Genomic DNA, 27,525 nt, shown 5'->3' with positions numbered 1-27,525 from the left:
AATTTGGTACTTAGAAAGAAATGAGGATAAAGGCCAAAAAAAAAGAAAAAAAAGAATGGATGTCTTCCCTTCTGCGTCCAAATCAGTGCCAGTTTCAGCCGTGGTGAGGTTAGCTGCCGTAGAGGAGGGAGTGCCGGGCGCAAGGAACCTTAAATTCAGCTGACTGTGCGTTTAAGTCTGTGTCTCACAGTCGAGCTCCGACCCAAAGTCCGCCTCAGTACATTTACCATCACAGTCATTAGTCGCCAGTGAGAGCCAATTTGGTGTTTCTAATATATATGAGTGAATGTTATTGAGGGGGCTGGAGGGGTGAGGGTGAGGGGAGTGGCGGAGAATTCTAAATCTGTGTCACTCCACAAACCGCCAGGATGACGACTAAATTTTGTCCTGTAGTGTGCGACATTTGGCACCACTGCTGCCGCCGCCGCCGCCACCGCCGCCACCGCCGCCTCCGCCGCCTCCGCCGCCTCCGCCGCCTCCTCCTTTACAAGAAGTCCAGTTCCAGCGCTTGGTGTAGGGACACGAGGTCGCCGTGAGTGGAGATCCGCCAGAAAGGCATATTGTGCTGCACAGAGACACAAAACAGCTGCTTTACACATGTGGCACGATATATGTTGGATAAAATGGTAGTTTTAAGACTAAACAAGCACCGTACTGACTTTGATGCAACAAGGCTGGTTAGTTTTAATTTAAGATTAGTTTTACTGTATTTTATGTTTATTCCTGAAACTTTTGAACTGTGTGGACATCTTTTAAACAAACAAAGTGGAGCCACAGTGACTCTTCTGCTACTCTGTGAATGCTCCAAATGGGAATTTGTTTGAGTTTACAGTTTTTCAAATAAGGTCACATCATTTTCTTTTAGGAATAATAAAGACACGGGTCCCATGACGTCTGGGTCCTGATAGACGGGGCCATAATTCACATAATTCATGATCCTGTTATTTACAATTATGTTTGTTACTGTGCCTCCCTCACCTCTTTCTATCGTTCTCCCTCTCTCAACCCAACCGGTGAAGGCCCACCTAGAGCCCGGTTCTGCTTGACGTTTCTTCCCGTTAAAGGGGAGTTTGTCCTTGCCACTGTCACCATATGCTTGCTCATGTGGGAATGTCGGGTCTCTTTAAGTTAAAGAGTATAGTCTAAACCTGCTCTATGTGAAAAGTGCCTTGAGATGATGTTTGTTCTGATTTGGCACTATATAAATAATGATTGATTGATTGATTGACATGGAAACTAAAACGTACCTGTTTTGCTGCAAATTCCTCATCTCGACCGTCACCAATCACCACATACGTCACTTTCTTCCCAAAGCGAGAGACGATCCTCTCGAAGCAGCTCTCTTTCCCTGCACAAAAAAGAAACCAACAAAAATGTTACATAACCTGTTGCTCATGTGAATATTAGAAAGTGATTTATAGAGCGTGTTATTTGCTTGCCTATTTTGGTGGCGCTGTAGATGTTCTCAATGGGGAAGACGTCTCCCAAGCCGTAGAGCAGCACTTTCGCCAGAGCTGGAACCAGCTGAGTGGTGGTGACCAACACATTCATACATTTTCCCCTGTTGGTGGAGTAAAAAACACACACAGAGTATAGAGAGGCTTTAAAATGAAGCAATAAAACTTTAATAGAGCACAGACTGACGCTGGACCACGATCCTGTTTTTTTTTTTTTTTTTTAACCAAACATGATGTTATTATCAGGCTGAAATAATCCTGGTAATTCCCATGCTGATTATTTGGCTGTTTTAGGACTGATTTGATGATTGTGGATGATGTCATGTGTCTACCACTCATATGACATGATGATGATGATGATGCAAGACTGGTAAGACTGAAGTCCGAAGGGATTTTCTGTGGTTATATCACTCACACACACACTTTATGAAAATGAAACCTTACTAAAATCTCAATGAAATGCCCAATTGTCCACAGAGCAAGTTCTGTTGTTCATTATGCAACATGTTTCACTTTTAAAATGAAGAATTCCCCATTTTTATATTAAGTGTTAATTCCTCCAGCTCTACTGGCCTTTAAACAGTCAAAATGAGCTCTGTTTGTGTTTTTACCGAATCTCAAAATATGTTTTGGATTGGTCTCTTTCTGTTTAGTGTTATTCCTTTTGTTGCCATGTGTATTATAACTATCAGTAGCTCTTCCTTATGAGAATTTAATTGTGATAATGATCTGCATATTTTTCTATAATCTTAATTATAATCAACTTTCTTTCATAATAAATCTAAGAAACAGACATTTTTGTATCTGAAAATTAGTTCAAGTTGGGAGTTTAAAATCTAATTTGGAAACCTGAGTTAACCATGTACACATAATTAACATGTTGTCTTCTGATTATTGTGGTTGTGCCCATCTGAATAACTAAAAAGCAGGTATTTTCATTTAATGTCATAATTTTGTTAACAGAGGAAAAGCATGTTGAAACTAAAGCTTCTGTGTTTTCAGCAGTGTCTACGGTTGGATTGGGTTCCTTCAGTTCATTACTCAGCTTACGTTTACTTTCATTACTGGAGGAAACTGACATTTATGTTAATGTTTAAACTAAATTGTCAATGATTCACAATGACTGGAGTACTTTGTGTGGACTATAACAGCCAGTAAGAGACACAGTAAGGCACTTTTCTTTCATTATTAAAAAAAAAAAATGATAATAGTAATCCTCAGACCTGGACTGGATGAGCAGCAAAGATTTGAGCGCTGTGCTGAGCCAGGTGTCTGTCACGTTCTCGATCTCAGACTGAAGACGTAAAAGCAGATCCCTCTTCATCGGGCTCAACAGACCTGGAAGAGAACAACATGTTCCTATGAAGCAGCTCTATTTACAACATTAACATGATATGGTTTAAACATCGCCGCCAAATGTATGTAAATGTAACATTACTCCCATTTTAACCTTTACAAATGTCTGAATGACACACACACACACACACACACACACACACACACACACACACACACACACACACACACACACACACACACACACACACACACACACACACACACACACACACACACACACACACACACACACACACACACAGGCTGCTGTTTATTTTAAAAAATGACAGTGTGACACGGGTACTTTTCCCACCACATTGTAGTAAAATCCAGGACCCTGATATACTAATTCTCAATGCATGACAGGCAACAACCTTATCTAACCTTAAAAGGTCGACAACACAAGTAGGCTGCTGTTTATTTTAGCCGCTGGGCTGACACATCACCATGTTTGTCTGGAAAGTTTGGGAAATTCAGATCTCCCTTTAGCCTTTTGGATATTAGACTCATAGTTACTTTTACTGTCATCAGACATGTTTCAGTCTAAATGGCTGTAAATGCTCTGAGAGATTTCTTAACAAAATAAAACTAAAACACCAAACAATAGGCCATTTAAATGATGATGCCAAAGAGTGAAAGTGAACTTCTGAACACTGTTTACTGACTTGGAAACCTTTTTTTTATTTTTTATTTTAACTAAGAAGACCAAGCAGCACTGTTATATTCTTAAAGAAAAATGCTCAGCAGTGACCTCTACTGTAGAGTTCTCCTTGTGTTTCTATCATTTAAAAACTGCAGATATTTGGATGCAAGCTCACCTCCAACGTTTCCTTTGTAGCTATTGTAAATCTCTTTTAGCCGGCGGTAGCGAAAGGCCAACTTGCGCATCCACTCCACTCCTCCCTGGACTCCTGTAGTGGCTCCTGAAGCACCTCCACCACTGGGGCCATTAAAGCCATCCGCCAAGAAGTTGTAGTTACTAAAGTGGAGACATGCACCAGGGATTAGTTTGTTTATTTATATATTTGTGATTAAAATTAATTGTGTGTGTGTGTGTGTTAAAAGTCACCTCAGGTCCTGTCCATTGTCATCAGAGGCCACATCCTCAACATGGACCTGATCACATTCCTTAAAACAAAAAATAGATTGGTTGTTTTTCATGTATTTATAAACCATAAACCCATACACAGACTACAACACCCAAATCTAGTGACAATCAGTTCATCCAGGAGGGAAAATACGTTTTTAATAAGGTTGGAAGGTTAATAAGTGCAGAGAGGTCCAGAGAAAGTCTTATCAAGGTAATGAATCTCTGTAACAAGCTGTATATCTGCTTTATGATTGGCTGAGTCATTTTCAGGGGCAGCAACCGTAGTTGGATTGTTGCTGGATTCAAACAACTGGTCCATTACTGTAGTTTTACATTTTGATTGACAACCCACAGTGTTTATATGTGTATATTTACTTGAGGCAGAAAATTCATGATATATCGGAACATTTAGAATAACGTCTTAAAAAAATAGGTTTGGGAGAATAAGGAGGTTTGTATCAGCCTCTGTGATGACAAAAAACAACACACTTCATACTGTACCTCAAGATCATTGAAGAACAAGTGGGTGTCTGCCAGCTCAAAGATAAACTCCTCCATCTGCAAGCCTAAGTTCAGCACCGTTGCCGGATCCTAAACACACACACACAAAATAAGATCCATAATAAATAGTTTTAGACAATAAACTGTCTTGTCATTTCCTGTTTTAAAATAGAAAAATATTAAGTTTATTTAAGAAACAAACCTTTCCAAACTTCTGTGCGTAGGAGCCTGTGAGCAGTGAGTGGAATATAATAATAGTCTCATCCAGATCCCACAGAAAGATGCGCTAAAAAAAAAAGGCAGGGAAAATTTATTTTATATTACTGCATTCTAAAAAAAACATTTTAATCTTTTTTATGTTTTACAAATTACAGAAGAAATTATTACATTATAATCTTTGGCATCACATGTAAAATTAAGACAAATACAACATTTATGTGCTTTTACTTTGTCGGTTTGCTCCATAAATTTTGGGACTTGACTCCTGTGGCTGTGCTTTTCTGGGGGTGTTAATATGCAAATTAGTGCAGAGATTTGATGTGCCTCTCTGTCATAACAAGCTCCGTTGGTTAATAATATTTCCCATCACAGCTAAATGAAGTCACTAGATGTTTACCTCCAGGTCGCTCTCAGTGGGTGGAGAGTTTTCAGGCTTCTTGCCCTTCCCTTTAGCTTTGCCAACTGAGTTCCTGCGTCCGACCTCATCTTGGTCTCTGGCTCCAGCAGGAAGAGCCACACTGGTAGGAAGGGCCGCACCTGCTGGGAGGTTCTCTGGTGGAGACGCATCTTATTACAAGAGGACAAAAAGTCAGACGTCAGTGATTAATACCTTGCTTCTGTGGTCTCTCAAACACAAAGAACACATCCTACATGGTGTAAAGGCGATGAAGCTCAGTGATTTTGAAACCTAGTATTGAAATCACCTCTGGGAGGCAGTCCAGCCGATGCGGCCTCCTCTGACTTTACAGCTGAATATCCGGCTACACCAACACTGGCACTGTGATCGTCGCTGCTGGGCAGCCCGGCAGGCACGTAACTGGGAGGCAGAGCGTAGTACTGAGAGAACTGACCTTGTCCCAAGGAGTTGTAGCTGCCAAATTCCTGAAGAAAACAAAAACAAGAGTGAGATAATCTCCCAATAACCTACCGAGTCACAAACCATTCAAGTTCTGTTTCAACAAGCAAGTTAAACTCAAGATGAAAACTTTATCCTCAGAGTTTTGAGACGTTTGTATGTTTGCGCAATGATTATGAAACAAGTTTTGTCTTGTTTTTCCTGTATATTCTATCTACTTTGGCATTGTTTATAAAATACCATTTTATGACTGACTGTGTATAGTTGTATAATTTCCTACCAGGACCTTTCAGTAGATGCCTTAGTGCCTTTTTCTTGCCACTTTTCTTTATTTGTGTTTGTCTAATGTTTGATATTACCTGAATTATGAGTTGATTTTCTTTTGACATTTTGATGCACTGCACATACAAATACATGGTGTGACTTAAAAAAAATGACACCTTTGTAAGACAGAGAGTTTTGTTGTTTTCTAATAAAAATGGATGTAATTCTTACTTGGTGGGCCGCTGTGGTTGAGGCGGTGGTGGCAGCTGTAGCTGAGGGGATGTTGGAGTACACACTGGATGTTGTGAAACTTGAGCCTGAAGACAGAGAAAACTCATTTAAAACTAGGTAAACATTTCTACACAGTGTTTAAAGTGACAAACAACAAGAGAGGAAAACAGAGCGGTGCCACTCAAAAGTTCAAACTCTCCTTAATTTTTCAGAGCTTCACATATTTGCAGAGAGTGTGACGGCGTTATCATGTGAGACAGAGTGACGTTGCAGCTTGCCTTGGCTGGGGTATGAGTAGTGCAGCTGGCCTGGCTGGGTTGAGGTATATGTGGTGCTGAAGCTGAGAAACCCAGGCTGGCCACCAGAGGGCGCCTCAGACAGCCCAGTCTCTGATTTTATGACTGGCCACATAGCACCTGAAGATGAAAGAGAGCAACGGAAGCAGAAAAATAAAAGTGCCAGCAAGGAGGAGTGGGGGGGTCATTAAAGACAGGGCAAAGTTAAAGAAACCAGGTCCTCCGGTCAAGATGTGGGCTTTGTGTGTGAGCAGAGATCAAAAGCAAAATCAATTCCGCAGCGCCAAAGCACAGTAAGGCCTCTAAAGCATAGTGACAAAGGTGCAGTGCTGGGTTTTTAGTGAGCAGACAAGTGTTAAAAAAGGAGAGTTAAGAGTAGGAATATGGGGACTAACCAAAAGGTGGGAGACCGTAGGTTTGGCCTGTCTGGGGGAACGCTGAGTACACAGCCGACTGGAGGACAGGAGGAAAGGCCACCTGGCTGGTGTACGATGTCACTGCAGGGCTGAAAGGAAGAAAAGACAAGAGAGCGACATTCAGTACCTGCATAAATCAGAGAAGAGCTGCTGGGGTTTCCCCATCCCCTCCTGGTTAGAAAGCACATAAAATAACCACAATATCTGCAGGCCTTTGTTGAGATATGCTGATACACAGCTACAATATATATGACCTTAATTTGATTCCATTCCAATCTGAGAGCTGCCAAATGCACACACACACATACGTGCCTCTACTATGTATGTTTTCCAGATGATAATGTAAAGAATTTGGTTGCCAAAATCACACAAAACCAGATTTAATTCACATTTTCTTCACCATCACATTTGTTATTCACACACATTGTTTTAGTGTTAGATGTGATTATTGTAATAAAATCTACTTTTGTGCATCTATGCAACACCTATTTCACAGTCTTCCTTTAAAAAAAAAAGATTTTTTTTTCATTTGGCCAATTTCAGTTTGTTCGCGTCCTCTCTCCTCCGTCCTCCAGCCATGACCCGGAAACCGATCTCTCTCTCTCTCTCTCTCTGCTATCATCGAGGATCTTCCGATCCCTTAAATGCTCCACCGAGGAGAGAGGAGGCTCCTGGAGGATCTTAGAGTTTGAGTTTATTTCGATCAACAAAAAAATAAATAGAACCACAAAAAAACAAAAACAGTAACACATCCCTCTAACAACAGGGCTGCATGGCTGATCGAAAGGGTCAGGGCTGAAGCTACAAGCGTATAGATGCCCTAACCTTTAAACCATACATGTACATATATGTATATACAATACCTATACATAAAACAAACAAGCATACATGCCATCTACACACACCTACATGTACATACTCAGCAAATACCTAGCAAAAATAGTGAGTGAGGAACCTCTGCCAAAGTTTAGTTTTTTTAAATCAGACGTCAGCACCCCTTCTATTGTATGTGCTTAATGATTGGACAGCCGATATCACGTTAGTCCATTGAAAGGTGCCCATTTTATCTCAAGAGACTTCCTGGTTAATAAACAAAATAACAATCCAGAGGTTGCACATTTATTCTTGCTAGAGTAGGAATAATTTGAAATTAAGGCTTTTAATAAAATTTTACATACACAGCATGTAGGGATCAATATTAACAGTTATTGCAAGCTAAGCAGCACCTATTATTGGCGTGCTGCAAAGACACAGGAGCAGGAGTTTCTTTCCCAGTTGATAATGACAATAATTGTTAGTTGCAGATCTGGTGTAAGCCCAGGCTTAAATATACCAAGTGTCTAAATTCACCACTTATTGAAGTTTCTTCCCAGGAACAGTTGTAATCAAATCTCTTCTCAGAGGCTTTCACTGTGACACAGGTAATGTTGTGTTTCCACTATCAGCATAGGTAAAAGCATTTTAAGCATGTGTGCGTGTGGTCGACATTTTATTGTGGAGTTTGTCGTCTCTGTGCAGAAAAACATTGTAGAGCCATAAAACAAGGCTGCAGCTGCAATTTTGCAACTGATATAAATGCCAAGTGTCACTGGGCTTGTTGCTACTTGCAATGTAAATAAAATGGTTGCACACTGTTGAGTCTGAGCTATAATTCACGTAACAGGAAAGTAAAAAGGTGTCACAGACAGTTCAGTTAAACAATGATCACTTCTGAAATCTGTGTTACAGTAAAACGTGACAAATGTAAACATTCACAGTTGTGTGACTGTGTACTCACTTGGTTCCTTGATAAACCTGCTGAGTGTATTCAGACGTGGCCGTTGCATCTGTGCCTGTCAAAACAGACAGCATGGTTTCAGTTTGACAAACAAGAGCAGCTTCCTTTATTCAGATCATTATCATTCACTGTCCGACAACGAGACCGTGTTTCTGTTCGTACCAGAGTGTGCATATGAGTTCATGGAAGGACCACATGCTTGAGACGCCCCTCCGTCTGCGTCCGACTGCTCCTGATCTCCTGCAATCAGACATGAACCGTCAATACTCTGCAGCAACATTTCAGAGCCATCCACAGCTTTTTTTTTTCTCCCCCCACATGCTTACCTGGATCGAGTTGGGTGGTGGACAAGGCAGAGTAAGAGCGTTCCTGCTCTGATGAGCCTAACACAGCCACTGGGCTCCCATCCTCACCCAAACTTTTGAAAGAGAAATTATGTCAATCTAAAATATTCTGCTGCCATTTTACAGTCAACTAATGAAAGAAAAAGCTAAAAACAATCACCACGTTTAAAATAAGCCACACATATTAGTAGACTGTTTAAAACTCAACATTTTATCTCAGTAGTTTTCCATCAGCAGTTTAGAACAGTGCAAAAATATCAATTTAAAAGATTCAATAGAACAGAAATAGAGCTAAAAATCTCAAATTAGTAAAGACAAACCTTTGCTCTTTCTCAAGTCCATGGTCCAAGTCAAGCTTGACTTTCTTTGCCTGTTACACACACAGAAAAGAAAAAAACCCCACCATATTGCTGTTATAATATACATCTTTATAAATATCATAATATATATATATATATATATATATATATATATATATATATATATATATATATATATATATATATATATATATATATATATATATATATATATATATATATATATATATATATATATAAAATATATATATAAAATATAGCCGAAGTAAGGCAAAGTCAGTCTATATATATATATATATATATATATATATATATATTTTTTTTTTTTTTAAATCAGACTGACTCTGCCTTACTTCGGCTTTCAGAGATTATTTTGACATTCAATTTCACAACAAATAATTATTTAACATTATCTGCATGACTGTTGTGAAAAGTTTGATGCAAACATTTTAGTCAACAAATCATCAAAAATACTGGTACTCTAAATGTTTTTACTGCTGGTTAATGTAGTTTAGGAGGAAGGTGAACGTTCTCAACTCATAAATGAAACACTTAAACCTTCAGTTCATCTAAAACTTCAAATATAAAAAAAGAGATAAATAATTTTCATTGGACAGCAACAAAATGTAGTTAAAAGAACAAACAATGTATTAAAAGTGGTAATTTTGTCTGATCAGCACAAGAGTCATGAATATATTATGATGTGAAAAAGAGCTGCAACTAATTTTTAATATTGTTAATTCTCTTCAAAATTGCCATCGGCCACATTTGTGAGAATCTGGCAACCATTTATAGACTACACAACACTATCTGAATATAAGTTTACATGAATAAGTAACATTTATTTCTGGTCCTGTTTTTACCTCAGTTTTTTTTTTGTTATTGTTTTTTTTTTTAGCCCACCGCAATGGAAAACTAATTTAATTGATATTCACCTTTGAACAGGCAACGTGCACCAGGAGATACATACATATATACATTTTTTTATACCCTTAATAGTGGCAACATATCCTGGTGGAGATACAACTCATAAAATCCAAAATATCCAAAACATGTTTTAAATTATTTGTGGAAATGTTTACTTAGGTGCAAATGAGATAACTAGTAACATCAAAGAAAATAAAATCTATCTTCTGTAACTGCCTGTTTTTTATTTAGTTTATTTTCATTGTATTGTATTATCATTGTTTTTCGTGGTTGCGATCTCGTTTTGTTATGAGGCTGTTAATATTTGAAAAAAAGACAAAAATATGTTGGGAAAAAGAACTGTCATTGATTAATTTTCAGTCAGTTCATTTCACATCCAGCTATGCTTTTTTTTCTCCTTTTCCTTTTTTCTCAAATTAAGCTGTAACCTAAAATCTAAAATCAACTTTTTTTTGGCAGAGAATGAAAATCTAAAACATTAGTTAAAAAGAAAACCTGAATACAAGATCTTACACAAAAGATATGAAATGAATTATTAAGACAAGTTAATCATACACACACACCCTACATTATTTCATTTACTTGTAATTTAACATTCAAACTTTACTCTGAAACATTCATATAAATCACTCCCCCCCCCCCCCCCTCCTTCCCTACTGTACTCTGATGTCATCTCGTAGCGTACTCACCGGCAGCTCAGGCAGCTCCTGCGAGTCATCCATCTCTGCGGCGGAGCGACCCGACATGTCTGCACACTCTCTCTACACCTACTCTCTGGACCCGGAGAGCCGGTGCGGACCCTGCTTCACACGACCCACAGGAGCCAAAAAAAACACACACACACACACAGAGGCACAGAATAAATGAGCATGAATGAGGGGTTTTTACTGCTTTTATGTAGTGATCATCCTCTCCCCCTCCTCCCCCCTTCGTCCCGTGAGCGCTCATCGACTATCATAGGAGATGATCAGTAAAGAGGAGGAGGTGGCGAATTTTAAAAGGAGCGGCGCCCTGATTCGATCTCCGGCACGAGAACCGCAGGTGAGGCACGTGCGCCACTGACGTTGCCCCGATGACCCCACTGCACCAAACCAAACCACACCACCACTCTTGTGTGTGTGTGTGTGTGTTTGTGTTTACTGTGGGATTAAGGAAGCGTGCCACCTTACATGTGACCTAATCTACATTCAATGAAACATCTTCTCCAGGAGCATTAGGTGCTCAGGTGCAAGCTGTCGTATCAATAGAAGTCCCCGGGGGGATAAGATCTAACCTCGATTTGTCCACAGCTTGCCTCACTGGCCCTTTCTTTCCTCGCCGAAGCCACCAGGTAGGAAAAAGACGAAGCCAACTGACATAATGTAGAAAAATAGGTCAGATCACAAATTAAAAACCTGCACAAATGTGTCATGCGTGCGTTAGCGGTGCACGTTCTGACTCAAAAAGTGTGCCATCTGTGTTTGATGGCACCAAACTGAAGCATATGTCGAGCTTATGCAAGTATGTATGTAAGTGAACTCATACAGGTAGTGCACAGGTAGTGATGGGAAATAAGGCCACCGGATGATTTACTGATGAGAAATTAACCCACAAACTTACATTTAAGGTGTTAAGAGCACACAGGCTGCTTTAATTAACAATTAAATCTATATTTTCTCTGCTGCACTGACCCCCAAAAACCATCTCTGGAGCAGCCGCTTTCTAGTAACATCCTACATCACCACTGCTGCTGTTTTCTGGCTGAGTTAACAGACGTGAAATCACTGAAGCCGTCTTCCGTCTGTCTCGTTGTTGCCGTCGGTAACTGAGCCGCCCACAGTCACCTCTGCTCGGCCTCGGTATCATAACACTTTAACGCCGCCTCTTGAGGGAAACATCACAGTCCCTGATACTGGATCCTCGGGGACACTCTCTGCTCGCCCTGATTGTTGTCTTTCTTTCGCCCTCTCTCCCCTCTCCTGAAGGGTGGAGGAGTATTGCCTGGTCAGGAGGAGACACCGCACACCTCCGAAACTAAACTAAACATCTATCAACATATAATAATATTAATATTGTGTTAGATTTATATGACAAAGCATTCAGAAATGCTTTATTTTATGGGTTTCTGTAAATTCCGAAAATGTTACCCAGAAATTGTCGCCCCTCGCTCCCCCGGGCCCGAAATTTGCCACAATGCTACGCCCGTCAGGTTTAATGGAGGCGAAAGATGTTGATAACTTTTTCCTTTCCAAGGTGTTAAGATGACAGTGAGTAACTTCAAAGTCGGTGGGATTAAATCTTTAGGAGGAATTAAAATACGAGGCATGGAAATCGCACAAAAATGATGGCAAAATAAAAAAAAAATGTATCAAAATGGCCGATTTTCTGTTGGAGTTTGGGTATGGGTTCAACAGACTTTTTTGTGCATGATACAATGAGTACCAAATTTCATTTTTCGAGTTTTTGGGCACGTTTAAGCTGTCAAAAATGCGTTTGTTTTCAGAAAATAATAACAATCCTTAGAAATTCAATAGGGCCTTCACACTGTTAGTGCTCAGGTCTTAATTATGAGTAAAATCCTTCATATTTTGAGTTGTCTGAGTTCAGTTAGGTGTTAACCCTTACATACTGTTTATATTATGACCAGTCACAGTATTTCCTCACATATTTAGTTTCTATAACAAACTTCTGAAGCACAAATCATTCACAAATACCTCATCAGTCACAGATAAATATGATTAATTCTTAATGAAGCTTTCAGAGAGCAGAAGAGTTTGGTTTTTTTTTGGCTTTTATGAGAAAAAAACCTCTAAATAACACTATATTATGGTCATTTTTGAAATATATACATATATATACACACATCAAACACATTACAAAAATGTTTTTAAGAAGATCTGGGCATCATTAGGAAGGAAGCCATCAAATTTCAGGCTAATGGAAAAAAAGGATTTTTACTGTCAGATGTAAAAATGAGTTAAATTTGACCCTGAATAGTAGTTAAGGGTTAAAAAGCTGTTGTTGGTTTTCAGAGGGATTTCCCTACGAGAGTCAGTCAAATTTGAATGACTTGAAACTCAAACAGAGTTATCTAAACTCAAATAGGGCTACAACTAACCATTACTTCCATTATCGATTAATCTGTTTATGTTTTTCTTGTTCAATTGATTAGTTGTTTCGTCTATAAAATGCCAAATTTGAAGGTGACATCCTTACATGTTTTGTTTCATCCTAATCAACAGTAAAAAAAAAAAAAAAAAAACTAAACAATTATGGCATTAATCTTTGTTCAATCAATTGATTTTATCAGGCACTTTATTTTATTTAGCAGTGGTCTTTTTTTAACTGCTGCTGCCTTTCTTAGGTGTGATTGGTTATTTATTATAAGATAGTATTTTATATCCGCTGTAAGAATTTAATAAATATAGTTTAAGTGACAAATAAATAAAACTTTGCAAATAATCAACATAGGGTTGCAGATGTAAACTCAAGTAAATAGTTATTTATTATTAGAAGCTTTTATATTAGTTGAATTGGTTGCTTGAATGTTAGTATTCATGTTTGCATGTTTAACCAGCTGATGTGCAGCTATTTGAATATTTACTGGGTTAAGTTGCCATCTCTTTTCTTCAGCCTTTTAATAATCAGCACAATCACATGATAACACTCTTTATTTTATGTATTTATTATCTCTTTATTAATGCTCTCTGTGCAAGGATGTTGTGTTTTTTTAGGATTTAAATACCACTTTTATTCATTTCATTATACGTTTTTCTTGATCCTCATAATAACTGCATCTGTGTTTTTATTTGATTATATTTTTCAGGCTCTTTTCAAGCACGTTTCTGGTTTTTAAAAGGTTACTCTACTAATAAATTGACTTGACTTGAATTAAAAGTGAAAGTGTACCAATTTGACATGTTGTCAATTTAAGTACACAGTAAAGTGTTATCATTCCCCCTGTTATTATTACCAATTTACTAGTGTGGTTTCAGACACTTTCTAATAATAACAACATTATAGCTTCATGTTTATTATTATTTGTTGAAGATAGACGAAGCTGTATGCCTTTATCATGTAGTTTCGATATTGATTTATGGTTGTAGGTTGATAAACTTGGGGGCAGGCTATTGATTGGTGATCATTAAAACACCTTTGACACCTGTCTCCTATATCTGCAGCAGTGTTTAAGTGGTAAATAATTCACATTTAAAAACACTATTTGAGGTGGGGTGGAAAATCCCATTAGCTGAAAAAAAAAGCAATTAAACCCGACTGAGGACGGTTATAGCTGTGAAGGTGAAATCTGACATCTGGCTATTTCCTGAAAATCTACAGCTCGTTTGGTTGCAATTTGAATGCAAGAACAACTGGAAAAACAACTTACACAATTAGTCAGCAAACACTTTAAGCTACACATGGATGCCTGACTGATTAAACTAAAATAAGCGACTGTGATTGACACTTTACACAGCGTGTGACACCAGTATTTACACGGCACCCACACTAACGCTAGCTACACACATTAGCAGACAGAGCCGATAATAATGACTACACACGCTATATCAGTGACTCAATTAAAGAAACAAAAGATGTCATCCACTATGTATTTTGTGCATAATCCAGCTAAACAATCCAGGTTCATTATCATCTACTTAGTTTGGCCTGGGTATGAAAGTTTTTCCACTCCATAGATTAGTCAGCACCCGCAGCCATAGCAAGTGGGTACTAAAATGGCAGCGTGTGAAAGCATCTCTCTCCTGCTGCGCCCCCCCCCCCTCCCAAAAAAAACGCAAAGCCACTGGCAGCAATTAAACCCACTCCCGACACCCTCAAAAGGATCAAAGCCAAGTCTTACCATTGAAGGAGTAAAGACGCAACGCCTTTTTAAAAAAAATGTAAGCGTCTCCAAATTGAGTCCACTGTGCCAAGCTTTGTCTGTTGTTAGGGAGCACTATTTCGCAGGAAGTTTTCGTTGCTGGGCCGCCTACTGCGCATGTGCGGTGTGTTTGATTCACACAGCATGGCGCGACAGGTGTGGAGGTAACACAGGTGAGGAGCAGACTGCACACATATGTTGTTTAAACAGATCCCCTCTCTCGTTAAAAGCTTGTCAACCTCTCAGTTTTTTATTAATTTTACACAGCGGGGGGTCCCAAAAGTCTGAGACCACCCCTCAAAAGACTGCTAATGCAAATGATAACATCAGTTTAACGCTTAAACAGGAGTGGAAAATGAGATTTGAAAAATAAAATCCTAGTTAGGCCTATCTCATTTGCACCTAAGTAAAACATTTCCATAAATATATCTTTAAAATATTTTGTATATTTTATATTTTTATGAGTTGTATCTCCTCCAAGATACGTTGTCCCTATTAGAGTATAAAACATGGTCATAATGGTAAACAATTGAATGCTTTATTTGATAAAGAGAAGTGATACATTCTTGCTTTCTCTGATTATTAATATCACACATACTAGTTTCTAAACTGAGTTTTATCATTGAACAACCACTTTAACCAAACATGCTCCTAGCAGGGTGCTGTAGCTCCTGGTGCACTTTGCCTGTTTAAGGGTTAAGAAAAGATTACCAAAATGGGGAAATGTGCATTATTACAGCAGCAATGTAAGACAGTAAAAATAGAATAGAAAGGCAGCAATAAGAAAAGGAATAAAGAACAATAAATAATAAGTACAAAACACAATAAGAACAATAACAGTAAAAGATATAGCCTATAATAAAATAAATGTGACATTATTTACAAGAGTAACATTGGTAATTAAGTGACAAAATACCAGAGATGATATTGTTATTGCACAGTGTAAAGTTGACTTTTTGAAAAAAAGAAAATGCACATGAATTTCAGCTTATTTTAGTATTTGGTCTCAGGTAGAGCCCTACCGATACTGGATTTTTAGGGTTGATGTCGATATTAGGGAGTAAAAAAAATTCCAATTTCGATATATTGGCCGATAGTATTTATATGTACAGAATATATAAATAAACACTTTTTTTTGGTAATGATCCCTCAAATGTAATGGTATGATATTTTAGAGTTTAACATTAAACTTGATTGTATAAAATGACATCAGTGCACTAAAACTGTAAACTTCTCCCGCAATTAATTATAATAATTATAATTAGCTATGAATTACAAAAAAACATGGAACAAACAAAAAAACAACAACATGCATATATTAAGCTTGAATTAAGAAAAGGGGTCAAATATACATATAATGCTGCCTATATAACTTTAAAAGATTTTAAAAATATTGGCACATATCAGACAACATATTCACCAATACCAATATATCTGACTGTCATAGGTCAATATCGACCAATAATAGTGGCTGACCGCTATATCTGTCGGGCTCTAGTCTCAATGTTTTATTTTATTAATTTTTTATCTTCTTCTTCTTATTATTTAAATATTTTAATCTTAACCTTCATTCTTTCTAATGGCCAGCATGGGGTGACTCCACTGTTTGCAAAAACGAAGTTAGATTGTATGGATGTGTATGAGAAAACAACCCTATTTCTCATTTAATTTATTACCTTAATATACACTTTCTTAATGAGTTTGTGGTTTCAACCACTAGTTTCAAGTCTTCATCAATGCAGCATGATGTTCATTTTGTAAATCATGGTCACATTTAGTATTGGGTATGTCCCCCTTTGCTTTAATGACAGCATGCACTTAAGCTGACATGGAGTCTGCAAGTTTGTGCAAAAACCTGATAATACACGTTATCCCAGCAGGATTTGCCAATGTTTCAAAGACTTTCTTGTGATGTGACAGAAGGTTTGGTTTTCTCAGTCTTCAAGTGTCTCCATAAATGTTCAGTTGGTCTTCAAGTGCAAAGCCTTGAAGTGTGTTTGGGGTTATTTATCCTGCTGCAGAATGAATTAATCCTTCTCCAGAAAGATGCAAACCAGAGGGTGTAGCATGTCTCTGAATAATGGAGGGGTACTTTTTCAGGGTGAAGTCAATTTGGTGCAGGTGTCCAACTCCAGAGAAGGCTAAAACACCCCTAGACTTGAATATTCCCACCACCGTGTGTCACTGTGGGCTTGATACAATGCGGTATCGTTCTCTCTCCTGTTCATCTCCTTATACACACACTCTTCTCAGATTTATAAGTAAATAAGAATTTTTCAAGTCATGCACAGTGAAATGCTGGTATTTCTTAGCCCAGCCCAAGTGTTTTTCCTTGTTTCCCCTCCTGAGAAGTGGTTTAGAAACTGAGACCCATCCTCTGAGACCACTACAACACAGCATCATAGTCTTGTGTTCTTTACTTAACAAATTCTGTATCTGATAAAAAAAAAAATCTTTCCATCTCTCGGGTGGACTAAGCTTGACTTATTGGTCTTATGATGGTGTGGTCACTGCTTGATCGTGCTTTGGATACAACTGATCCGGTTTCTGCATTGTAGAGTCCTAAAGTTCTAAACCAACTATCTTTGGGTTTTGGTGTGTTGATCAGACAAAACTAAACTTATGAAGACGCCACCTTAAGCTTTAGTCACTGGTAATATCTGTCAGTATTTTCTGACACTTTATAGACCAAATAGCAACATAACATATATTACCATTATTATGTAAAAGTTGTATGTGCAGTATGTGTTGTAAAGTAGCATCTGTATTATTGTAAACAAAAACAATCCACTTGCCTCCAATTTATAGATTTTATTTGCCATTTCTGACACAGATTACAATTCAATATTTCATTTGATCATGTAAATTCTTTTATACAGTAGCAGTGGCATGAAAATAAATATACATAAAAATACAAAACAGAAACGTAATGCTTCCAAATATGGAAGAAAATGATCTAGAACTGTGCTGCCTTTTTTTGTTGTTTTTTAAAATCTTCAGCAGGCTTGAAGATGCACTTCCTGTATGCATCAGTCTAATGGGGTAATAAAACAAAGTTATGAGCAATTTCTGTTTGACTGAACATCCTCTCGCAATAATTTAATGAATATCAGTTCATAAATTATAACTTTTGCTAAAATAGATAAAATGATAATCATCCTTTCTAAGCAGACAAGATCTTATTGCACTTTCCAGAACCACATCATGCAGTAGGCGTGTGGCTCAACACTGTCAGGTGAATGCCAACGCCCGACCCACCTAATGGTTCCTCGTCAGGTTAATGAAGCACTTTTTTTAACACAGATTCTTGTCTAGAGAAGGGAGCAGGAGGTTTAGGGGAAAGAGATATGTACATACAGTATACATGGATCAGGCCGCCTTGGACAGGCACAAGACATTCACAGTTCTTCTCTACATGATGCATAAATACAAAAAAACCCATCTGTAATAGACTCTAGTTTTCTCTATAGAGTGTTTGCAATAAAACAGCAATCACTTCAGTTTAAAATAAGATTGATATACAGTGTGTGCTATCATTGATGTGGGCCTGTTATTGCTGGTTGAACTCTCCTGATCAAAGAAAGAAACATTTCATAAAGTTTGCAAAGGACAGATATAGATTAACACAGTCACTGGTTGTAAATGAGAAGGAGTTGGATAAAACAAAAATGAAATATATTGCCATACAGGAAATAGAATTTTCATTAAATCTATTTATATGTACAAGGAAACAATATAACTCATTTATAATATATGCAGTTTTCTTAAAAGTAAACGTGAATGAATGTTTATGGTTATTAAAACATGTAAAAACCGTTTTGGTTTTTCAATAAAATATATGTAACCTTTTCTTCTACACAGTACAGTAAAACTTTGATCTTCAGTTTATGAGGACAAGCCGGTCAAAAAAAGTGTTTTTGTTAAAGCAGAATATGATTTACTGTTTGGTCCAAGTATCAATAGTACTGTACGGTACTGATATGCCATCATGGATCAAGTGGAGATATGAAATCTGAAGTGGAAAGATATGAAGTCCAGAAGCAAAATGTTACGCTTTTCTTGACCCTTGTTTCCTCAAGTGCAATTGAGCATTCACATGAAAATAAAAATACATTGTGAACTTTCAGACAAACACAGTCTTAACATATGCAAACATGTAATGAAGGCATCCCCCTTAACGGCTAGCGCCCTGGTCAAAAGTCCGCTCATGTGAAACAGTTTTGTGGTTTCTGATAATGCCGGATCTCGCCAAAACGCTGCTGCCGCTGTTCAAACTGCCTTTTGAACCTCAGGCACTTCTCTTCATGTCACTTCACCGGTGGCTGTGAGGTCCGGAGTCAACGGAGTGTAGTGATGTTGTATGACCCCAGAGTGCATCCATACTTGGCACACATATTGTCATTTTTCAGGTGGTTGAGGCGTAAGTGTAGAACCAGTGGTGTTGTAACATGAGAGTCCCAATCTGTACACAAGTCATGCACATTATCCTCGGTATTCAAGTTCATTTTGTCAGTTAGATCCTCTTATAACGTCCCCCAGACAGGCTGCTCCAGTGTGGTCCCTCTTTTTAAAATAAGACTCTTGATCCAGAGCTTTTATCCTGTTTCCTGTGGGTTCCCAGGACAGAAGAGCAAAGATGTTCACATGAAAGAGTGGTCTGCTGGAGGCCCGTAAGAAAAGCCCGGAAAGGCTCCCGCTGCTTCCCTAATGCTGCTGGTCACATTGTGCGGAGCGTCAGTGCACAGGGAGGAGGACACGGGCAGGTGGGTGAACTCAGGGTCAAAGTGTCGGAGGTCTGTGGGGCCACTCTGTGAAAACAAGCAGGAGCAAACATTAGACATAATCTGAAGAAACAAGTCAAGTCACTTAAAGATGCTGCTGCTGATAGTGTTTTTCTGCTTTTCAGTGTTTTGTATCACTAAATGTTAAATATCTTTTGGTTTTAGACTGTTGGTCCAACAAAACAAGCAATTTGAAGACTCTAAGATGTTGTGTTGGGTGTTTTCAGTATTTTCTGACACGACGACGAGAGAAGGTGTATACATGTTGTATAGTCTTCAAGTCTTTTTGGAAGCATCAGTTCACCTTTTTGTTAATGCACCTGATATAACCTAATATTGGGATGTGTAAGAGGGCACTATTTTGTGGCTCTGGCATTCTATAGATAAAACAATTAATCTATAATTAACATAATAATTAACGTACCACTGAGGGGATGAATGGAGGTGTGATCTTCTTGGCCATCAGGTCGTCCCAGTTGATTGGAGAGAAGAAGGAATGGTGCTTGAGTTCCAGCTGTAAAAGAAATATAAATTCTAGATGAGAAAATTGATATCAAACAAGCCTCCCTGATTTGTCACAGTTCTCCATATATGTGCTTCACTGTCAGCTTTTTACACTTACAAAATCGTCCTTCACTCCCAGCCTCTTGGTGCGGTCCTTCTGCAGGAGCCCCTCCAGCAGCTCCCTGCCTGAGTTTGAAACATTGGGCTTCAGCATCGGAGACTTGTGCAGGATGTTGTTGTACATCTCAGCTGTGTTGCGACTGTAGAACGGGGGCTGTAAAACAAAAGCGACAACAACAGATTTAGTTTATTTGACATGTGAACAAGTAGGAGGAAAGAAGAGCTGCAATGATTAGTTCATTAATTGAAAACTGAATATCTTTGGGTGGGTTGGTCAGATCTAACAATTAATTCATTAGTAAAGCAGACAATCTACATGTTAATTGATAATGAAAATAATTGTTTGTTGCAGTCTTAGAGGCATAGAGTCACAGGTTTCACTTACGAGTCCATAGAGCATCTCGTAGAGCACAGATCCCAGGCACCACCAGTCAACTGTGCGGTCGTACGCTTGCTTCTGGAGAACCTCAGGGGCCAAGTACTGTGAAGGAGACGACAGGAAAAATCAACACAAGTCCAAGAATCATCTTGTTTATCACCAGTGGCATTTCTGTATTAATAATGAATGTATGAATGTCTAGAGATTTGTACCTCGGGCGTCCCGCAGAAGGTTGTAGTTGTGCCATTAGCCTCAACGCCTTCTTTGCAGAGGCCAAAGTCAGTCAGGACAATATGTCCCTGTGAGTCTAACAGGATGTTCTCAGGCTTCAGGTCCCTAAAGAGGAGATGGAGGAGAAGAGGAAGAAAGGATTTACTAAAAGAAGTCAGAGCTGCTGTTATCAATGCATGCTTCTTCCAGAGCTTGTTTACAGGTGTCCACTAGGGGGTGCTGTAGGATTGTTCTTTACCTGTATACAATGTGCATGGAGTGGAGGTAGCCAAGTGCACTTGCAATTTCAGCAGCGTAGAACCTGGCTCTGGGCTCCAGGAAGACCCTCTCTCTCTGAAGATGGTAGAACAGCTGGAGAAAACAAGACGACATCTGTTAACATCTACTTGAACCAGATCTTCTTGACCTGATTTCTGGTGTCTGGGTGTCGTGGGACATTTCTTACCTCTCCACCATTGACGTAGTCCAGTACAAAGTAAAGCTTGTCAGTCGTCTGGAAGGAGTAGTGCAGCCCAACCAGGAAGGGGTGTTTGATGTTCTTCATCAGCACACTGCGCTCAGCCATGATATGTTTTTGCTGGAAGGAAGGGAGGAAGATTTATTCATTACTCATCACGTTGGCATTTGACATTATGCAACAGAGGACAAACGGGTTGAGATTTGCATGTGGTGATTAATTTTAATCTCTGGAGTTTAAGTTTATAAAATGGGATAAATACATAAGCTAAGAGGACTTACTTCTTTCTTCTTCAGGATTATTTTCTTCTGTAGCACTTTCACAGCGTAGTATTTTGTGGACTCCTTGTGTCGAGCCAGCAGAACCTGTATCAGAGCAAACATTTACATGAGTTATGATGTTACAGCGATGATAAACGTGTGCAGACAAGTTGCATGAGAGACATAGCAAAATAAAACAAAGACTCACCTTTCCAAAGCTGCCTTTACCGATGATTTTGAGGTAGTCAAAATCACAGGGTTTGATCCTAATGTGGAGAGACGGTCAGATGATTAGGATTTTATACTGACAGATATTTTAACAAAGTTGTAGCAGTCAAGATTTATACGTAAAGAGAGATTTTATAAGGATACTTACTGAGTGTCCTCAGCCAGTGAACTTCTTGACTTTAGGCACATCTGAAGGGAAAAAACGAAATGAGGAAGATTTATAAGTACATTTCAATGTTTTGGAAAGAAGATGAGTCACAAAGTCAGTAACTAAAAAACTTCCTGCTTACCGGACTACCAAGAAGATCGTCATTTTCAACCTCCTCGTTCTGATTCTCGTCAATCTTCAGAAAGTTGTTAACTTCAACACTGGGAGAGAAAAAAACAGAGCCAGTTACAAGGTGGACTTTCATTTTCTGTTATTCTTGTGACAGTATGGTATTTGTGTTTGAGTGATTGAATCAGTTAAAGGATCTGTGTTCATTTGTTTGAATGATAAGTAGAATGATCGCTTCCCGTCTAGGGGCGGGAATCGACCATCTGACACATCCAGACAGGTCAAGTTTGGGACAGGCTCATCTCTGTTGACTGCTTAACCTGTCTGAGGAGAAGCTTAAGCTGCTGTCCCGCTACAAGACGGTTCAGACTGTTCTGCAGGACTCAGCGGTCCAGCTTAGACACCTGTTCTCTGTTCTGGAGCATCTGGAGGAGACAGATTCAGACACCAACCTACCTGGAGGCCTGATTTGGGAGTTCAGGACAGTGTGATGGCCAAAGCCATATCATGTAATAATTGAATTACCGGTTTATCCTTGTCTAGGGGACAGAGAGGATTTGTTTGAAAGGTGATTAGGAAATAGAGAGGGTGCCACGGGCTTGTCATGAAAGGCCTATTCTTACCCTGGATTCTTGGACCCAGATTACACTTTTCACAGAATGTCCTGCCAAACTCAGGTTGCTGATTGGATTGGCTGATCATGAATGGGCCGCTGATTGGAAATAAATACAACAGTCCAGGAAGTAGCTGATTCCCAGAGGGGATTCTTGTGCCTAATTATCAGTTTTCCCCTCCAATCCATCCTACATCTTCCCATTAGAGAGGAATATATTGTTGTTGTTTTTATTTTTAAATAGAAATACTCACTGTTGGCAGATATGTGGAGTAGACACCAGCTTCTGTATGAAGTCATTCAACCCCATTTTTCTCTCTTTGATGAAAGCTGCAGATGGAGAGAGAGGGAGAGAGGGGGGACCCATTTATGTCAGCGGAGAAAGCATCAAACATATCATTGAACACAGACGATGAAAAGATTTTTGTTTTCCACCGGTGAAGAAAATATCTGTGTCATAGCTGTAATCCGTTGTGTGTGAGTTCAAAATGTCCCGTTATAGGCCAGATTTGCGCGGTTGTGCATAGACCTCTTAATGCTGCGGGCTTATAGGTTATGCAACCACTTGGGTCACTCATTCAGATACCAGCAGTGGCGGCCAACAAAGCATTTCAGCCTGCACTCTTAGCGCAATAGGAATAACCAGTTTTGAGAATTAAAAAAACAAAACTTTAAAAAAAATCTGAATTAAAAAAGAGATTTGTTCGATTTTTCGACCCAGTCCCTATAATGATAGATTAACAAATCACTTTGCAATTTGGTTTAATTAACCTCTTGAGAGCTATTTGCCATACTAATCAATACATCCATTTATTTTGCTTCATTAATCAATGCATAAGTAACACATTTAAAAAAAATGTGTTTCACTATAATCAACAAATTAACAGCTTAAGTGATGAATGTTATAATATTCATCTATAAAGGCTATGTTATTATTATTATTATTTTGGTTGCTCACCCGTCACCACGGCTACAATTCCCCTCATTTTGCAGTAAGTTAGATCACATCCAGCCTCGGTCACAGCCATGTTGGGTGAGAAACGAGTATCCAGTGTAAACAGGAAGATAAAAGCAAAATAAAAGCAGTAATATTTCCTCTATCAGGTTCTGCTGACTTGTTGTCCCGGTGTTTAGAGCTCCGCAGACAGCTCTTCAGCTCACTGCGCGAAGAGGCGGCCAGCTCTTTATATATACGGAACACGTGGTACCGGAGGAGGAGGTGACACCCATTTTTTTTTTCCTTTTTTACATCACTGCTGTAACCAAGGGCAACCACCGGGGGCGTGACGTCACGGGATTCCGCTGCACCCATATTCTGCCTGCAGGAGGCGGGGGATGACGAGGAGAGCTCAGACCGCAGAGCAGCAGCAGAAGGAGGAGGTGGTGGTGGTGGGAGTGTGAGGGGCATCTTCATCTTCCTCCTCCACATTTTCTCTCAATGGGGAAGCTCCAACTGGCTGTGATCATTGAGAGTTATTATGGAAGAGCTGCTGCAATCACACCCAACAGAGACGCTGCTGAGATGCTCTTTTTTCTGGTATCGTGACTGCATGCAGGTTCCAAAAATGAGCTGCTGTCAAATCCCCCCCTGCTGTCATTTTATATTGAGAGTGTGAGGAAAAATTTAGGCTATGAATGCTACAATCTTTGAGCCTAGTTATCCTCACAAAGGTTGTAAACTACATGATGAATAATAGCAAAGCATAAGATAAGATTGCATTTTTAAATTTTTTTATTGTTCCCCTTTGGGAGAAATTAAAATTGACACAAGCAGTACAGTGGAAAAAACAGTAGCAGGGTAAGGATGAAAGTGATAAAAAAAATTTAAAAAAAAAATACTATATACAGTACACAATCTCTGTATGAATAAATCTGCTATATGTAAATGTGCAATATGAATGAATTAATGAATGAATGGATGCCTTTATTGTCATTGCATGTTCACATACAACGAAATTTGCTGCCTCTCATAAAAGAAAACTATCCATTCACTCTGCTCAAACATACACTTGCATACACTCACACATAATAATATGCAGAAGTCCCAGACATTATATACATGTGTGAAATGTTTCTGGGATTTGCATAGTAAGGCGCAATTTCCGAGTATCTCCATTTGACTTTTATTCTAAATAATTACTGAATTTCCGTGGCTTATTGCGCCTGATGTTGAGGTCAAGGTCGTGGATGTGACTCGACACGGCCAAATTATATAAATTCAGAGAAATCAGAGGTGACATCATGCTCCTCTAAGCTGATGCACTGATCAGACCAGCTGTTCTGATTGTGGTCCACTAACCCTGTTACAAGTTACATAACTGCAATAACGCAAATCCCTATATCGCCCGAGGTAGAGACTGATCCACATAGAAATATTTTCCATTGAACGTTGATTGTTCAGGATTGTTTCATTCAGTGTCTGTTGACTGAAGTTTTGTTTGATCATTCATGCAGCACTCAGTACAGTCCTGTGGTGGAAGTGAAAGTACAACTACAGCAATGTAAACATTATCTGTGACAAGTAAAAGTCCTGCATGAATCAACAGCAAAATGTAGTTTAAGTATTGCAGTGAAAGTAGAGTTCTGGTCCCTCTGACTGATATATTATATATGTGGCATCATTAGATTATTAATACTGAAGGTGTCGAGGCCCCTCCAAAGGGTCACCAAGTTCAAGTTCAATTTACTGTTTGTCCCAAGATTGGCAAGCTTAAAAACATATAAATTACTCAACACAACAAAGAAACATAAAATATGACAAATACAGTGCAGGGTGGCCTGCATGCATGCACACAATGCACTGTTCAAGCACCACAGTAGCAGGCTGTAAGTTAGTGTCCTCTGTAACACCACAGGTCATACACATAGTGAATGGACACTAAATATTACCAATAAATAAGATCATCTCACTTCATAACGTGACAATTTCAATATAATCGTCATAGTTATAATTAGTTCTGGACATCAGCGGCAGACAGATCAACATTATAAATAAATATACTACACCACAAGTTAAATCTATCATTAATCACCATGGCGACCACAACAATTACCTCGTCCTTCTACTAACATTCAGAGTGTGGATGTGAACGAGGACAAAGACAGTTTTTGTACCTGTTTTTTGTGGCAGTATAGGAACACGAGTGCAGGCCAGATGATTGTCATGTGAGATGATTAAGAAGTTTTCATTGTTCCTCTAATCTTTGACTTTTGATGAAATAAATGGAACATTTATTGAAATGAAACCATGTGAGCAGTTTAGAGGGGGGGGGGGGAATCACTATTTGGTGTAGCTGTTAACAACTCGTAGACATCTGAAATGTGACCCCAACTACTGGTTTCATCTTTAACAATGTGTTGTATTTTAAAAGTTTGTTATATTATCCATGGTGTCAAATCTTCATCTGAAAAGTAACTAAAGCTGTAAGAAATGTAGTGGAGTGGAAAGTACAATATATCCCTCTGAAATGGGAATGCCCAATTAAAGTAGAAGTACCTCAAAATTATACTTAAGTACAGCAAATTTACTTAGTTATTTTCCACCACTGTAACAGTCTAATAGTGTTTTAATCCTCCAGAGAGTATTGATCCTCTAAATACCTCCTTCAGTCCTCAGAGATTTAACTATCTGTTAAAGTCTGTGGGGAACTCCTGGGTTTTGTCCCCTGTTTGACATGTGACATTCATGTATAATTTAAGGGAAGTGAGACTTCACAGGACCGGTAGTTCTGGTATTGCGGGAAAGAGGAAGTTAAGTGTCTTATCTGTGGTGTAGGCCCAAACAGAAACTAGCTGTGTGGAGCCAGCAATCTATCATGTCATACTGTGGAAAGGCTGCTCACACTTCAGCTTCAGCTCTGTTTACACACAGAAACACATCAGATCCGATTGCTTGACACCGACACCTCTCCCGGGCTTTGTACGAGGCCTTTTCCTCACCTTGTGTACCCTTTCTCTCAATTATTCAAGTGTATAATGTTATTATGTTACATACACTGGGGCAAACATGAGTGGGGTAGTTCCCTTGAAGAGTATAATTCCTCTGCCACGCCTGTTTTTGATTTGCATGTTTGTTTGTTTTTGTTGTTGTGATGGAACAGAATGTCAGGTGCTGCTGAACAAAAGCACAGCTGCATTCGGGTAAATTGGTACTTCCCTTTTTGAAAATGGTGTTTTTCTTAGTAGTTAAAGTGACGCATAGATGATAAACTGAGAAAGGAAACTCAGATTCACGTCAGACTGATCAGACTCATGTATTGAAGATGCCATCTCTCACTTTCCTTCTGTAAATGCCTCACCTCTGCCAGTGCTGCCATGTGTCATATGACAAATTAATCAGGCTTTATTTAGCATCTTCAAAAGCTTCCCAGCTTTCCATCACTCCGTCCAACTGTGTGATTGATGTTTAACAGACAGGAGGCACTTTCACTTGCTGATAAGAAGTGGTGTGAGTCACCTGCCAACAGATTGAGTAAAAGCCTTTCCGACTCTCACACGACATCGATCATTCCTTCCCAGCCTCAGCAGAGGTACCATTTGAGTCACATGACTACAGGCAATCTATGGGGCTGCAGGTTGGTATGTGAGTTGCATCAAAAAAACGAGCTCCAGTTTGAGATAAGCATCTGATTTGCTGAAAAATAATCAAAGCTTTCAGCAACACTTACAGCTTCTCTGAAGGTGCGAGGGGGCACCCACGTATTCCCAGAATTGATTACAAAAAACTTTGATTATAAATCTTTTAATAGTTTTTTGCTAATCCCCTTCAAAGTAGCTCCTCT

General features: G+C 38.9%; 2 protein-coding genes across 3 annotated transcripts; both read right to left on the bottom strand.

The window, feature by feature from the left end:
* Positions 1-437: 437 nt before the first annotated feature.
* eya3 (EYA transcriptional coactivator and phosphatase 3) lies at positions 438-14,996 on the bottom strand. Of its 2 annotated transcripts, XM_062436585.1 has the most exons (19): positions 14,874-14,996; positions 10,726-10,836; positions 9,110-9,159; positions 8,772-8,863; positions 8,608-8,685; positions 8,446-8,500; positions 6,648-6,757; positions 6,235-6,372; positions 5,957-6,042; positions 5,310-5,487; positions 5,003-5,172; positions 4,589-4,672; positions 4,387-4,476; positions 3,865-3,923; positions 3,614-3,774; positions 2,681-2,795; positions 1,440-1,561; positions 1,248-1,348; positions 438-565 (listed from the first exon to the last, which is right to left on the bottom strand). In XM_062436585.1, exons 2-19 carry the CDS (start codon positions 10,780-10,782, stop codon positions 485-487), a joined length of 1,827 nt encoding a protein of 608 aa, XP_062292569.1. In that variant the 5' UTR covers positions 10,783-10,836; positions 14,874-14,996; the 3' UTR covers positions 438-484. The 2 variants fall into 2 exon arrangements, with proteins under 2 accessions (XP_062292569.1, XP_062292570.1); XM_062436586.1 differs by lacking the exons at positions 6,235-6,372; positions 14,874-14,996 and having other exon boundaries at positions 10,726-11,268.
* Positions 14,997-18,907: 3,911 nt separating this feature from the next.
* Positions 18,908-23,887, bottom strand: si:ch211-195b13.1 (STKc_SGK domain-containing protein). The gene is made up of 13 exons (XM_062435364.1): positions 23,703-23,887; positions 22,999-23,074; positions 22,145-22,223; positions 22,003-22,043; positions 21,835-21,892; positions 21,648-21,731; positions 21,355-21,486; positions 21,148-21,260; positions 20,891-21,014; positions 20,685-20,780; positions 20,298-20,453; positions 20,100-20,189; positions 18,908-19,702 (listed from the first exon to the last, which is right to left on the bottom strand). Exons 1-13 carry the CDS (start codon positions 23,770-23,772, stop codon positions 19,535-19,537), a joined length of 1,287 nt encoding a protein of 428 aa, XP_062291348.1. The 5' UTR covers positions 23,773-23,887; the 3' UTR covers positions 18,908-19,534.
* Positions 23,888-27,525: the final 3,638 nt, after the last annotated feature.

This window comes from Scomber scombrus, chromosome 16 (assembly GCF_963691925.1).
Source record: "Scomber scombrus chromosome 16, fScoSco1.1, whole genome shotgun sequence".
NCBI lineage: Eukaryota > Metazoa > Chordata > Actinopteri > Scombriformes > Scombridae > Scomber > Scomber scombrus.
The sequence above is the reverse complement of the archived record's forward strand: the minus strand, read 5'-3'. Positions and strand labels throughout refer to the sequence as shown.

What these genes read in the sequence shown, in the direction of transcription:
- eya3 (XM_062436585.1), bottom strand. Translation starts at nt 10,782, where the DNA reads ATGTCGGGTCGCTCCGCCGCAGAGATGGATGACTCGCAGGAGCTGCCT. An exon ending in TTGCTGCTCATCCAGTCCAG is followed by an intron (nt 1,562 to 2,680) that starts GTCTGAGGATTA and finishes CTCCACCAACAG; the next exon opens with GGGAAAATGTATGAATGTGT. An exon ending in CTACAGCGCCACCAAAATAG is followed by an intron (nt 1,349 to 1,439) that starts GCAAGCAAATAA and finishes TTTTTTGTGCAG; the next exon opens with GGAAAGAGAGCTGCTTCGAG.
- si:ch211-195b13.1 (XM_062435364.1), bottom strand. Translation starts at nt 23,772, where the DNA reads ATGGCTGTGACCGAGGCTGGATGTGATCTAACTTACTGCAAAATGAGG. An exon ending in GTAAAGGCAGCTTTGGAAAG is followed by an intron (nt 21,732 to 21,834) that starts GTGAGTCTTTGT and finishes GCTCTGATACAG; the next exon opens with GTTCTGCTGGCTCGACACAA. An exon ending in ACGAGATGCTCTATGGACTC is followed by an intron (nt 20,454 to 20,684) that starts GTAAGTGAAACC and finishes TTTGTTTTACAG; the next exon opens with CCCCCGTTCTACAGTCGCAA.